Consider the following 15,040-nt stretch of genomic DNA (forward strand, 5'->3'; position numbering starts at 1 on the left):
GTGTGTTTTGGAACACCGGGGTAAGCTCTCAGACCATCAAAACGCAGCACACAATTCGATATTTACCCCGACAATTATTCCATTTCGGAGTTTACGACATGCTGATATGTGCCTTCGAGAGACTTACAAAGCAGATGAGTGTTTTATTCTTTTAATCAATTGGGATGCATAAGTATCAGCTTTCCTTTGATTAGCTTCTCGAAGTACATTCAGCATAGCTCGGTCTCTGGCCAATTTACTCCTCAGAGCCTTATACTGACTTAAATTGATTTTAAAATATAAGAGAATTCTATTTTGCAGCCATTTGAAAATATTGCGTAGAAAATGTGCACTCACTTGAGACAGTACAATTCATATTTGTTGAGAGTAAATAATTCGAAAGAAAACACTTTTGTTCACAAAATTGAACCAAAATCTAGCTTACTAATATCTCAGACAGTAAAAGAAAAGTCTAGTACATAAAGTCATGACGCTGTTTTAACTTCTTGAAGTGCAGCTCGGACTAGGTCAGCTGCGAAAGCAGAGCCAATGGAGGTCCTCCAATTGTGAACGCTCTGCGCACAGACCCCGGAATTGGACTTCATGACCGAGCTCCACGGGGACAAGTCCGACTTTTCGAAAGAGAATATTAAGAAAAGTGAAGTAAAATCTACACTAATCTAAACTCCTTTTTTTTAAAAAGTATAATCTTTCAGTCGTAATTCGATTTTTTTTTTCGAAGGTCGTCCTTTGACCTCTTAGCAGTGCGCGCAGGTGCAGGCAGCCTATCAGAATCAGAATATTGGTTCATTAGTAAAGGCTGCTCAAAAACCAATAGAGAATTTCCATAAAACATACCTACATACAAAAACTTGAAGCTCTAGCGTACAAAAAAAAAAAGAACTCTAAGCGTCCCGACTCACAAACCAGCCCGCTCTTCATCTTCCAACGCTTTACCCCTTCATAAATATTTGCATAATGTTGAGATCGCTTTATTCGGTTTCTTCGAGAAGACTTTTGTCGAGCTCAGTCAGGCGCTTGGCTGATGTCAACGTTACCGTCGACGGTAAAACAGTTCAGATAGAAGCTGGCTCGAGTATTATTCAAGCTGCTGACAAAGCTGGCGTTACCATTCCTCGTTACTGTTACCATGACAAATTGGCCATCGCTGGTAACTGCCGAATGTGTCTTGTTGATGTCGAGAGAATGCCCAAATTGATTGCCTCTTGTGCTGTCCCAGTTCAAGATGGCATGGTCGTCCACACCGACAGTGAAAGAATCCACAAAGCCAGAGAAGGTGTCACTGAAATGTTGTTGGAGAACCATCCCTTGGACTGCCCAGTGTGTGACCAGGGTGGTGAGTGTGATTTGCAAGAGCAGTCAAACAGATACGGTTCTGACAGAGGCAGATTCAAGGAAGTCACTGGTAAGAGAGCTGTGGAGAACAAGGCTATTGGTCCTTTGGTGAAGACATCGATGAACAGATGTATTCACTGTACTAGATGTGTGAGATTCATGAACGACGTTGCCGGTGCTCCTGAATTGGGATCTACCGGTAGAGGTAATGATTTGCAAATCGGTACTTATATCGAAAGAAACATCAACTCCGAGATGTCTGGTAACATCATTGACTTATGTCCTGTTGGTGCTTTGACTTCCAAGCCATATGCTTTCAGAGCAAGACCTTGGGAATTGAAGAGAACTGAGAGTATCGATGTCATGGATGCTATTGGCTCTAACGTTAGAGTGGATGCTAGAGGTATCGAAGTCATGAGAGTGATGCCTCGTTTGAATGACGAGATCAACGAAGAGTGGATCTCCGACAAGTCTAGATTCGCTTGCGACGGTTTGAAAACCCAGAGATTGACGAATCCTTTGATCAAGGATGGTGACAGCTTTAAGCCTGCCACTTGGGATGAGGCTCTTTCAACCATCGCCGCAGCCTACAACAAACTCAAGCCTAATGGTGACGAATTGAAGGCCATCGCCGGTACTTTTGCCGATGCCGAGGCCATGGTCGCTTTGAAGGATTTGGTTAACAAGTTGGGTTCTGAGAACACTGTTACTGATGTCAAGCAGGCCACCGAGGCTCATGGTGTTGACGTTAGATCTAACTACGTCTTCAACAGTACTATTGATGGTATTGAGGATGCCGATCAGATCTTGCTCGTTGGTTCCAACCCAAGATTCGAGGCTGCCGTGTTGAACGCTAGAATCAGAAAGGTTTGGTTGAGACAAGACTTGGAGATTGGTGTCGTCGGTCAGGGATTCGATGCTACCTTCAACTACGAGAACTTGGGCGCTTCCGCTAACGACTTGAAGAAGGCTTTGACTGGTGAGTACGGTAAGAGATTGGGTGAGGCCAAGAACCCATTGATTATTGTCGGTTCGGGTGTTGCCGAATCCGAGGACGCTAACGCCATCTACCACACCGTCGCTGATTTTGCATCTAAAAACAAGAACTTCAACACCGAGGAATGGAACGGTGTCAACCTTTTGCATCGCGAGGCTTCTCGTGCGGCCGCCTTGGACCTTGGTTTCCAGAAATTCACACCTGAGACCTCGAAGCCCAAGTTTGTCTACTTGCTTGGTGCCGATGAGATCAAGGGCTCTGACATTCCTAAGGATGCTTTCGTCATTTACCAGGGTCACCACGGTGACGTCGGTGCATCATTTGCCGACGTCATTTTGCCAGGTGCTGCTTACACTGAAAAGTCTGCCACATATGTTAACACTGAGGGTAGAGCACAAATCACCAGAGCTGCCACCAACTCCCCAGGCTCCTCGCGTGAGGACTGGAAGATCATCAGAGCTCTTTCTGAGTACGTTGGCGCTCCATTGCCTTACGATGATTTGTACGCTGTCAGAGAAAGATTGGGAGAGATTGCTCCCCACTTCATCAGACATGAGGTCATTGAGCCTACTTCTCAGGACATCGCCAAGGTTGGTCTCACGGATATCACTGGCAGACTTCTGACTTTCAAGGCTGCTGGTATCCCATTGAAGAACCCTATCAAAAACTTCTACTTCACTGACGTGATCTCCAGATCCTCGCCCACTATGGCTAAGTGTGTGTCTTCATTCGGTGCTAAGATCGACAAGGTCAAGGACCCAAAGCCATTGGTTGACATCTAATGATAAACGTTGTCGCGACTGTACCATAAACCCCCATTGCATGTGTGGATGTTAGAAAGTTCACAAGATATAATTCCTCAAATCTAGGATCTCAATTGGCATTCTGTAGCGCGGAATTGGTAAACCGAGCGCCATTGTCATGGTGAGCTCACCGCTCTGTAAGATCTCGCTTGAAAAACTCATTGTTCAACGAGAAGCAAATCATTAACTTCGATGCTTTACATTTGAAGCCTTCAAATTAAATCTGGGTATTGTATACGGCATTCTCGTAATTTGTCCCACTTTCTCCAGACTTCATACAGGCTACCCCATATTCAGTAAATGCATACGATCATCTCTTCATGAAATGGAATCACAATCACAGCAGGAAGACCAATTCTCATCTAAATGGAGGGTTGCCAAAGCATGCGCTCGCTGTCACCGGCTTAAAAGTAAGTGTGTTTACGAGGATCCGACGTTCAAAACCTGCAAGAGGTGCTTCAATCTAGGACTCAAATGCTCCGTTGACGAGGACCCAACAGCAGTAAATGCAAGGAAAAGGAAACACACAAGGACCCATCAACAAGTTGCGTCGAGGATAACGAAATTACTCGACGGTATCGAGAAGGAGCTCGACTTCTTTGAGGAAAAGCAGCCCCAAGAGAACAGTGACCATCACTCACAGCTTTCACTTCTAGCAGCAAAGTTAAACCTGGCAGGGGCAAGACTCGCAGACAGCTTCAGTATCAATGGCAAAGAGTCGACGCTTCAAGAGTTTCCGACTATTCACCCGGAGACAAACATGGCGCATGAGCTAATCTACACTCATAAGCTTATATCCGACCAAGAGGCAAGGAGACGATTCAGATACTTCATCGAGGATATGCTTCCTTTCTTTCCCATCGTGGCACTACTGCTGGAGCTCAGGGATTTTGACACTTTAATGAAGACGAACTCTACACTTCTTCTAACCTGTCTCTATATCACTACAGTGAACGATAATGCCTTATCTGACGAGAAACCCACGGAAGTCTCTAACAGAAAACTTCACGAGACGCTTAATCATTATGTGACATCTGAAATTTCGAAACACATATTTGAGAGAGCCACGGCATTCTCATACCATTTGGCTATCTCTTGTTTGCTCCTATCCTTATGGGGCATCCCTTCGGATCGGAAAGGCCAATTCAAAAGCCAGGTTGATCTCGTAAACGCACATGGTGTATCACTATGCGCTGATGTGGGAAATGTTTCGACGTATCAGATCAAGGCACTTGCAGATGACAATTCTTTGGAGAGGAACAATTTGCGGACATTCTTGGCCGTCTATAGCTGTTGTGGGTCTTTAAGCTTTTCACTACCAAGGTTTAGAATTGTCTCATGGTGTCTTCGACATGATATCGCGATTAAGCAGCTTCTCACTAGATACGACAACTCCATTCCAACTCCAGAAGACATCTTCGTGTGTTGCTTCACACGTCTTGTACGCAAAGGTCAAGAGATTTTTGATTACTTTATTTCTCATGGAGTGACAGTGAGCTTCTTGAGCACAGAAGGGGCTAGAACCAGATGTCGCTCGGATGACACTACTTTTGCAAGCGTCACAAACAGTTTGGAACGCTTCAAAGTCGATTTGACCCAAACAATGGCAGAAAGCGGCCTCATTGACCCTCAGTCGTTGACTCCGAGACCAGAGGCTGATGTTCGCAAATACTGCCTCATCATCGTTTATCATCAATTGATGATGATGAACCACGATACTCTTTTGAGCTGGCAAATCTTCCACATGAAACCGGACGCAGACAATCTGCAAATAATTCCTCTAATTAAACATCATGTTGACAAGTTCAAGGAGGCATGCGATTCCATCCTCAAGTATTATATCGAGATGAACCTGATCTCCTCGAAAAACTACCCAACATGGTTGCAGTATCGCTGCGTTCATGCCCTAATTTCATTTGTGAGACTATTAATTTTGATTAAAACTAAAGCTAAAGGCTTTGAACTAGATGGTTTTGAAGAGATGAAACTGAAGTTCGATTACTACATCTATCACGTTCAATTAATTCTTGAAGTTAATAGCAATGCCTATGACTCTATCGCGTCAACAAGAGTCAAGCTTATCGTCGACAAGATCGTTAAATGGAAGAAGGTTGTCGAGAGTCTGAAGAGTACCATGAAGCTCGATTACATTAACATCACTCAGACAATGAAAGGACAAGAAATGGAAAAGCTCAAAGATCCTTCCTCAACTCCCTCCAATAGTCGAAAAAGAATAAAGGTGGAAGTTAAAAATGATGACGAAAAAAGACAAGAAAATACCCCAGATAGCGGAGGAAGCTTCGATCCGGAGGATTTCTTACCTCAATTCCCAGACCTCACAATGGCATCCAGCACCGACATATTCAAAGACTTTGATCGTGATTTCCTCCGCTTCATGAACCCTACCGAGTTCCAGCTAGGATTTGACGAGTCTAGCCTTTTTTTGAACGGAGACTCACAAAGTTCGTACGGATTTTAAAACTCAAAATCTTCGACGTCTTCTTTTTTGTCGTCTTTCATAGTTTTAGTTTGCATTGGACTGGTATCATCCGCAGTAGTAATTTCATAACCTGTCTTTTTGTCTTCTCCCTTGGAATCAGAAACAGCTTTTTCCTTCAAGACTTTGTACAACGAGCCTGAAGTATCCTTTGAACTGTTGTCAGAAGCATTCGTCTTGTACTTGCTGAACTCAGTGATGTCAACCTTCTCGGGCTCTTCAACGTCTGGCTCTTCTTCAACAGACTTTTCAGAAGAAATTTCATCATCATCGTTACTATCAGCTTCTTCTTCACTTTCGCTGTCATCATAATCGGATTCGACAACTTTTTCGAAAGCTCCCCAAGCGGCTTCATCTTGAAAATTAAAGTCGGACGATTCGCTTGTCCGATACCCGCCGTTGTTGTACACCACATCGACGCCAGGGATAATACAGTGTTTATAGGCGGGTGGCTTACCGATCAGATTCATGAGCGTGACCCACGGAGGAATTACGTCAAGATCATTTCCTGAAAGCCCAACTGCTTCCCTCAACCGTTTCGATACGACACCTGGCCGCATATGCATCACAGTCTCTCGATGTTGATCAGCCTTCTCTCGTCCCTCCCAATATAGTTCACCAAATTTCAAATATCGAGGTTTGGTTTGATACTTGAAGAAAGCGTCATGCAATTTTTGGTAATCAATGTCTAGCTTACCCATCTTTGGTTGGACTCTATCACGCTGCTCTTTCTTTAGGGACTCAGGATCGTAGTTTCTCATTTCAGCAATGCCAGTATCCTGAATAAATTTAGGTAGCTTGAATGGTGGAACTTCATACCCTTTCTTGCCCGATAAATAGTCCTTCTTCTGCAGCCAGTGGGATGGCACATCTATTGAATTGAAGGAGGTTTTGAATGCAATGCACATATATGGATCTGGGGCGTCGGCGTCGTACCAAGCAACTGAGTTGGGTCGATTGGAGTATGCTTTTAGTTCGGCAATTGATACCTTGTTTAATTTACGACGTTGCCTCTTTGAGATTGGTTTTTCGACCTCTTCACTCAGACTTTCCTCATCAGAAGATTCCAGATGCTCTGTTGCGAGAGACTGAGGTATTAGGCTTTGGGAACTTGACTTCGAAGGCTGCTCAAACTTAGCGAAGACATGCTGAAACTGACCCGTAAGGTTCGGGATGTCTGACGAGTTTCCATTTTCAACTGAGCTTTGTGTCTGCTTGATGTTGGCCCGTGGAGTATGGGTATCTTTCTCCGACTCTTTAGCCAATTTGTCATCAGCCCCATCGCCATTATTCAAAGGTTGGGTCTGTTGTGTCAGTGTGTCTATCGATGATGGTTCGTCTGACTTTCTTTCGGACTTAGCAGTATTCAGCGCTGAAGACAGTGGGGAGCTATCATTTTTGTCTTGAACCTTTCGTAGTTTTGCCTTTTCACGGCGGATCTGGTTCTTGGACCGTTTGGGTGCCATTTAATGAATAGTGTGAGATGAGATGTCTTTGGTGCGCATATAAGCATATAATCGATCAAGATTTACTTTGGCTACGAGAACGAAAAACCCAAAATGAAGGAGCCCAAGCTTTTTCTTCAATTCAGAACGTACAATAATTCGCCAGTTTACTTTTTTTTTATTAAAAAGTTCATCTAAAGCAACACAACGACCGCACACTTACCGGCATCATCACGATTGGTTGTCCTAGAATTGTAGAAACCAAATATCCCCAAGTGAATACTTCTCTATGATCAAGGGGAGTCCCATATTATCCATCATTTAAGAGTTAACGTGATTCACTTTTCTTGTGAGCTCGTGGCACATTTCCTCCTCAACACTTCGATACGGTCACCAAGATCGTCTAGTCTCCGACTGACCTCAGTATCATTTTTCTCCATCATCTCCATCATTCGCTTAATATTTGCCTCGAGATCGCCAGCAATTTCGATTATCGACGGGTTTTGGCTCTCCTTCTCCTCTTCCTTAGGAGGCAATTCTGAAGAGGCATCTATGAACTCCCCATTGGTTAAAGCTGGCGTACTCAAGCCAGCCACCTTGCTCTCGCTAGCCGTCTCACTGCCTTCGGGGTTTTTTGTCCCAGTGGCTTCGGTCATTGTCAGTGATATCGAAGAAGTGGTTTCTATATCTACAGGACGACTTTGATGCGTACGTGCGTAAAATCGGTTGTGGAGATTATACAACACCAGCCACTTCAAGATACGAGCATGCAACCGCTTCAACTACTATATAGCGTGTCTCTTGTTCTCGGAGTGTTGTGCTCCCATCCACATTCACATACATTATTCGAAATCCGTCAGTTCGAATCGTTCATACCCCGACATATAGCTCAGGATCTAAAACTGGGTGTTCGAAAGAATAGATGGACCAACGATCCTGATAATACATTTGAGAGCTACTTTATCCAAAGAGGAAATAAATCTGATGAATACATCTGTTCGATACCTAGTGCAAGAATCGAATCGATTGAGAAGAGGGAATCTAAACAAACTACGGACACCTCAAACGAAAAGCTACTCTCGACAGCTGTGGATATTATAAACCAGTCTTTCCCCAAAAAAGGCTGTCTATATACATATGATCTTCGAGGCCTCCATTGGACTTACGCGTACTGTTTTGCCGACAAAGTGATCCAGTATCACGAGCAAGTTCCTCCCAAGGAGAGACGCTACAGACATGTTGCGGCATTCCCCAACGAGGTTTTTGTGTTAGGTCGGTTTTCAGAGCCTACCCTGAAAACCGTGGAATTCAAAAACCAAGCCACTACGAAGCAACGGGAAACCTACGAGAAACACGGCAGGGAGTCCTTCACCCTTTCTGAGGACAAAGCATCTCCATTTAGACATCACTCTGCCCAAAAAGTTGTTCTGCAAGTGTTGGAACATGGCTCTCATTGCGATCTCACCGAGAAGTTCCGTTCAGCGCAAATTGTCTATAAATGTGATCCAGAAGCACAAGGATTCTCTCAACCCGAGATAATTGATGTTCCGGAATTGACAACATGTCTGTATAAGGTGGTGATACATGTCCCCGGACTCTGTGCTTTGGAACAGTTTGCACCTCATAGAAACGTCAAGGAATCGCTGGTCGATTTGGCATGTCAATTAGTTGACGGGGAAAGCAACGACGACAGTGTAGAGAGCTCATTTTCATTTGAGTCCTTCACATCAAATGTGAAGTTGAGAGATCATGACAGCTTTCCAGTCAGAAGTGACAACAAGATCTCCGTCGACGATCATTCATTGATGTCGTTGGGTTATGGGTTCTATTTAGCGAAGAGCAAAACAGGCTACAGATCAACAAGCGCATTCTACAACAACAGAAATGTCATTATTTACAATGGTTTTGCAGAACTGTTGAGTGACTTGGGTTATCAATTAGGCCGCACACTCTACAATGCTGTTGGCAAAACCCTACTCGCGCCTCACTTCGAAAATGACGAACAGAAGCGACTTTTGTGGACAGACTCCTTTACCATCTGGCTTGAGGTCTATGACTTCTTTGGTAATTTCGTTGCTTTAATCAGGACCGTGAGAGACGGGTCCTTACCACAAGCCAGTCTCATGTTACAAGTGATCGACCCTGTTTCTATGATAGATATTGAGGGTGATCCACCAGAGGATATGGCTTTTGATCTGACAAGGTACGAAGCCCCTCATAACCTCTGGAATTATCAATACTTCAGAAGAGGGCGTGCTGCTGGTGAGATTCCCGGTAAGAATGGGAAGCCCGATGCGGAGACTGTTACTTTGAAAGAAGTCTTAACAGTCACAGTCCCACAAGAGGATGAACCGGAGGAATCAACAGTGTCAGCAGATTCCACTGGACAGGATCATCTAGTGGGTCTTTCCGATGATCAGGAACCCATGGTATTGAATATTGAAGAAGAAGATATAAAGGAAGTAAGAGGAGATCCCGAAGAAGGGCCGGTTGATGTTATCGTGGAGGTTGAGGGCACTGAGCAAACTCTCAAGGTTTATTGGGAATAGTCATTGGTTTTTTTTTAATATAGAAATCATTATCTCTGACAGTATTATGCTTGATGGTGCCAGTGCGCACCGATCTGGCATCTAAAAAAAATCAGTAGAAAAAGTATCGAGGATTAAAAAAGTACGAGTGTCAGTTGCATACCGCTATAGTTAAAGCAAGGCAAAGTTGTATACCCTTCCATTTCTGGACAACACTCTGTTAATTACAGCCTGAATACTGTGGTGGACTCAGAATCTGATCATGTTACTCCGCCTTTCGCATATAAAGCCATTTGCGCTTAATAGTTTCCCAACGGGACGCTCATCGTCACAAACAAGACAAATAAGCTTCCTTAAGAAATTGCTTCTGTTGGATGACTCTGGAAATAGTGACTTTGACAAACACGAAGTGATCAAATGGGATGAATCACCTTATGCAGATATCAGAACAAGAGCAGCCTACATAAGAGCGATGGCGAAATGTCCAGTAACAAAGAAACCCATTAATTATGTGTGTCCCATTTCAGGAATTCCAACTCACCATGATCGCAAGGCTTGGGAAGATGACAAGGAATATCATGAGCAGAAGAAGTTTGACCGTTTGAAAAAGGTCAACCTATACGAGCACGATTTGAGATCAGGGAGAAAGTTTGATGAGTTCATATTTCCTGGTGCACAAGAACGTGATTTTACTGTCAGCATGGAGAATTGGGATACTTTCTTCTACACCAGAGATTTCAATCCAATGAATACTGAGTTCAACTTGGCGGCTGCCACCAAGGTCTTGACTTATCCGATTACCATAGCTGCGATTTTGCACAGGTTTTCACCATACGCTTTGAGCCCTAAAGGTCCCGTAACGTTGGAGGGCTTGCGTTCATTAGCTGCCTTGAGGTATTCTTTGTACTCCCTGCCTGTGAAGAAGAGCAAGGAGGTCACTTTCAAGGATAGACCAATGAGAATCTTTCTCGTGGGTGCAAAAATGGAAGCCATGTTACCAGGATATGTGTGGAAGCAATTTGGATATCTTTTCCCCGAAACCAAATTTGAAATCCACTTCATTGGTCCTCAGTCATACTTCGATGTTGAGGCCAAAGCCTTCATGCCTTCCAACAGACCACACGGAAGACCAATGGTCAGAAAACACGATGAGCAGATTACGCTCATACATCACACAAAATATTTCCACGAGGTCTACGACCAAGGTGATCTCTTCCCCTTTGACCCTTACTTAGATGTCTTTTTCCTTTTCCACCCTGGATTCAAGACCGCGGACGAAATTCACTGGGACAAAGCATTGAAGGGTCTCTTGGAATCCAAATGTGCTGTGCATGTTACTGGATACCACGATGTGGATATCGAGAGAGAGATCGATTGGTTGCAAAACCACAAGCTTCACGACGAAATGGACATTCTCATGAACAAAACTGATAATATCTTTGGCTCTACGAAGATTGACTTGGTAGACATAAACCCTACCGAATCATTCCAGGCCAACAACAAGCTAATGGCCTTCAGAGGTAAAAGATACCATGCTATCAGAGCTTAATTTTTTATCCAGCCGTGGGACAATTCTTGTAAATAGCGGTAAAAATATGTGCATACGCATGGCCACCAAAGAGGATGTATGGGTGTAGTAGGTGCACAATGCGTGTCATATCTCCAGATTTGGATCCCTTCTCACAACCATATCTCCTGGTTATGTTCGACGCCTTTCTTTTAAAGCTTGCAGTGAAGCCTATCAACAAACCGGATCATGTTCCAGCACCTCCAGAGGTATGGGAGATTCGTGTTCTCCTAAGCACAACTATCTATGAAATAAAGGAGCTGATTTGGATCCACAGCGAGAACCACAGTCTATCACCACCCTTTCTCAGGATCAAGATGTTTGGAGGACCTGTCGGTGATCTGTCGTCTTTGGACTCCATCCTAGGTCTCACTGAGCCTCCAGCATATGACAATTCAATCGACGCTTTGTCAGTAATCATTGACTACACCCTATTCGGGTCTCCAGCTATCCCACACAGGGATCCCATCCCACTGTTTTTTGATGTGCTTGTCTCATCTCTAATCAATGGGACAAGAGGGCAAACATTACTTCGGGAGTCATTGGGCTCAACCGTGAGAGACATTAAGGATCAAATCGCCGAAAAATATTCCCTAGATCGTTCTGCTTATGGATTGAAGGTACCTGATGGCATTCTATGCGACGATGATAACACACTTCGAGACATTTTGGGGCTCGACGTTCCACTCCCTCGTAACAAGCGTCTTGAGTTACAACTAGTCGAACGCGGCACACAACTACTAAAGATCACCGAAAGGTCATCAGGCAGACATTTTGCATCAATTAATATCACAAATGCTACTACAATACAGGAGGTCAAGTTTGTTGCCTCGAGATATGCTGCTGTCCCTGAGCATCTCGTCAGACTCGCATATAGAGCGCACATCATTGCAGAGCCTTCGATTCAGCGGGATGAAAGGACAATACTCGACATTTTGCAGCTTGGATCAACCCCAGATCTGACATTCGAAATCGAATTTGATCTAAAGGATGAAGCGACAACAATTATAAATGGGGAGGAATGGGCCCCTACAGGAAATACTTTTGTCGAAGTCGAGGACAAGAATGGATCAACTAGATTGGTCCATCAATCAACTTTGTCCTCCAGCACATATGTTGTTAGCTTGCAAGGGACAACGGTCGAACTCGACTCTTCAGAGTGTATCATCAATGACAACGAGGGATATGTTCTCATAAGTCCGGTGGGATATTCAAGACTCAGAAACAAATGGGGAAGCAGGGTTTTGAAAGCGCAAAAGAGAAGTTCATCACAGATCAATGGATCGCAGCAGGGAGCAGAAAGGGTGCTCCAAACTAACCCGACTCTTCAGCCACAAGTGATGCAACCACCACAACAGGATGATCACGTCCGAAGGGAGCATTGGGCCCAAGAAGCTGACCCTGTTCAGCTTGAAGAAGAGATAGCAGAGAGAGATCAACGCAGAAATATCGCGGGACAGAGACAGACTGTTTTCACAAGGCTCATTGCAGCCGCCATGGCCAATCGCCAGAACCTTCGAAGGATTGGTATCAATATTTTCTTTATGGCTATGATAGGGTTCGATATGCTTGTGCTCCTCACAATACCCAAATTTGCTACAGCGGCAGTCGCTTTTACATTTCTTTATTCGGTCTTCATCCGAGGCGGAGAAATCAGCGACTGGCTTGACCACTGGATCCTTGGCGAGGGGGCACCAAACACAATACCATTCCGAATCGTTCGGCTCATTTCCAACACAATACGAGGGGGCTATAATTTGTATCACTTCAATTATGACAGGATGTACAATTTCACCTCGAACTTAGTGATGCAATTGAGACCTTCGAGAGAAACTCTTCTCGAGAGAACAGCCCAGAGGACCGACACTGTATCATTTTATGTCACTTCAGCCTTGAAAGAACTCTTGAGTTTAGTGATATTATTTATTGCCACGATAATTCCGACTGTTGAGACGGCATTCACAGAGCAGGATCTCACGAGACGGAACGAGACGAAAGAACGCATTGTTGCTAGAATCAAAAACTTTATCGAGGAGGCTATGCACAGACAAGACTACGCAAGTGTGAAGCAATACATTGAGCGTGTAGAAGGTCTGCTCGACGACTTATATGCCACTGAGGATTGCGATAAACTTGTCAAAGCTTACTTCACCGTGTTCAGGGCGTGTTCGGCCTCCCCGGAGGAGGTAAGAGCACTAAGCACGATAGCGGGGCACGCTGCCGCTGCAGACGGATTCGCGGAACCAAGAGATCCAGAGTACAGCAACGACCTGTCGGAAGAGCGTTTCCAGGATGATGCGGGAGAGGTACAGATTGAGGAGATCGACGTACGCGAGGATGAAAATAGGGGTGCTAGGCCGGGTATTCGGGATCCAGGTTTAGCCGCTGATGCTAGAAGCACAGGAGCAGAGGTCCATCAGATATAGCCGATGTCGTCAAGAAAAAGAGGGGTGGTTGAAAGGAATGCACCGTGTACCAAGCAAAATTTGTCAAGCCTTAACAATGAGATCAATGGAATGGGGGCGTTTTTGAGACTAATTGTGAGGCGTTACGAACGTTTCCAAGGCTTGCAACAAACGAAAATGAGACAAGACTGTCAAAGTCGAGCATAGAGATCCAAGCCTTGGCGAAAATGCGCCGACTTTTAGGTCCTTGGATCTCGCACAAACACGATTCCACTGCCTAGACCATCGAACAAAGGCATTGCTAAGAGAGAACATCAATGAATGTGCAGCACGAGGTGACAAATCATGAACGGAAAGCTGCAGCAAGAGTAGGTCAGCGGAGAAGCATAGCTCGTGGCACGCAAATTTCTCAATTGTGATAGGCTCAAGCGCTGTCTAAATCCCGTCACGCCATGCTCGCTTAGCTGCCAAACAAACAAACAACCAAAGCCAGGCGCGACTAGTAGCGAGGCAGGCTTGTATCTGCAGTCGGCACCGGCAGTGTCAAGAGCGATTCGCGTTTTCACCAAGCCTAATTTTTTAGAGCTTGTTGACATTGGACCGCACTGGGCAGGAGCACGGTCGGCAATAGCGGCGTCAAAAGTACCAAGCCCGCGTTTTAACCGCCGGGCTCATTTTTAGTGGGGCAACGCAGCGCAGAATCCATTGTTTGTAACGCATCTGTGCTGCGTGCCGTGGGCGGGCGGGCGCTGAAACAAAACAAAGCTTGTCAACAACAAGTGGGCTGACTGAAATATATAAAGGCCCTGTCGTCGCCTCTTCGAAGCCTTTTTTTTCTTCTTCATCACATCTACTTGATCCTTCCAACTACTCGTCTTTCGTTATAATGCAGTTCTCCACCGTTGCCATTGCCGCCGCCTCCGTCGCCGCCGTCTCCGCTGCCTCCGTTGTCACCGAGACCGACCTCCAGTCTACCTTGGTCACCATCACCAGCTGTGGCCCAGAGGTCACTGACTGCCCAGCCAAGTCCTCTATTGCTCCTCAGAACCACACCGCCACCGCTAACGTCTCCTCTTACGAGGGTGCTGCTAACAAGCAGTACGCTGCCGGTGCCGTTGCCTTGGCCGCTGGTGCTTTGTTGGCTTTGTAAGCAGCTTAGCTTCTAGTATGAATAAACAGCAGGACTAATTCGCATTTGTAGACCACTCGAGAATTTTCGCGTAATACAACAGATGCTAGACGATGAAAAGAAGGCATTCCACTTTGCAGTGTACAATGCTGTAGAGCAAATTCCGCCTGGACATGTTACTTCTTACGGCCATATAGCCTATTTGATTGGTCGACCTCAAAACTCTCGTCAAGTTGGTTCTTCTCTTAAACATCTTTCTCACTTGAAAAACTTATTGAACCAAGAAGGAGCTTCATTGGGAGACATTCCATGGTGGAGGGTCATAAATAGTGCT

General features: G+C 45.0%; 5 protein-coding genes across 5 annotated transcripts; 3 read left to right on the forward strand and 2 right to left on the reverse strand.

Moving 5' to 3' along the window:
* Positions 1-957: 957 nt before the first annotated feature.
* Positions 958-5,582, forward strand: C7M61_000784 (NADH dehydrogenase (quinone), G subunit; the record flags this gene model as incomplete). Its single annotated transcript, XM_024856212.1, has 3 exons — positions 958-3,102; positions 3,587-5,544; positions 5,567-5,582. The coding sequence occupies 3 exons, from the start codon at positions 958-960 to the stop codon at positions 5,580-5,582; spliced, it is 4,119 nt and encodes a 1,372-aa protein (XP_024715811.1).
* Positions 5,583-5,610: 28 nt separating this feature from the next.
* C7M61_000785 (U2 snRNP complex subunit) lies at positions 5,611-7,098 on the reverse strand (the record flags this gene model as incomplete). The annotated part of the gene is made up of 1 exon (XM_024856213.1): positions 5,611-7,098. One exon carries the CDS (start codon positions 7,096-7,098, stop codon positions 5,611-5,613), a length of 1,488 nt encoding a protein of 495 aa, XP_024715812.1.
* Positions 7,099-7,415: 317 nt separating this feature from the next.
* Positions 7,416-7,733, reverse strand: C7M61_000786 (uncharacterized protein; the record flags this gene model as incomplete). Its single annotated transcript, XM_024856214.1, has 1 exon — positions 7,416-7,733. One exon carries the CDS (start codon positions 7,731-7,733, stop codon positions 7,416-7,418), a length of 318 nt encoding a protein of 105 aa, XP_024715813.1.
* Positions 7,734-7,844: 111 nt separating this feature from the next.
* On the forward strand, positions 7,845-11,154 carry C7M61_000787 (uncharacterized protein; the record flags this gene model as incomplete). Its single annotated transcript, XM_024856215.1, has 2 exons — positions 7,845-9,625; positions 9,954-11,154. 2 exons carry the CDS (start codon positions 7,845-7,847, stop codon positions 11,152-11,154), a joined length of 2,982 nt encoding a protein of 993 aa, XP_024715814.1.
* Positions 11,155-11,252: 98 nt separating this feature from the next.
* C7M61_000788 (uncharacterized protein) lies at positions 11,253-14,727 on the forward strand (the record flags this gene model as incomplete). Its single annotated transcript, XM_024856216.1, has 2 exons — positions 11,253-13,499; positions 14,470-14,727. The coding sequence occupies 2 exons, from the start codon at positions 11,253-11,255 to the stop codon at positions 14,725-14,727; spliced, it is 2,505 nt and encodes an 834-aa protein (XP_024715815.1).
* Positions 14,728-15,040: the final 313 nt, after the last annotated feature.

The sequence above is a fragment of the Candidozyma pseudohaemuli genome (assembly GCF_003013735.1).
Source record: "Candidozyma pseudohaemuli strain B12108 chromosome Unknown scaffold00001, whole genome shotgun sequence".
Classification (NCBI taxonomy): domain Eukaryota; kingdom Fungi; phylum Ascomycota; class Pichiomycetes; order Serinales; family Metschnikowiaceae; genus Candidozyma; species Candidozyma pseudohaemuli.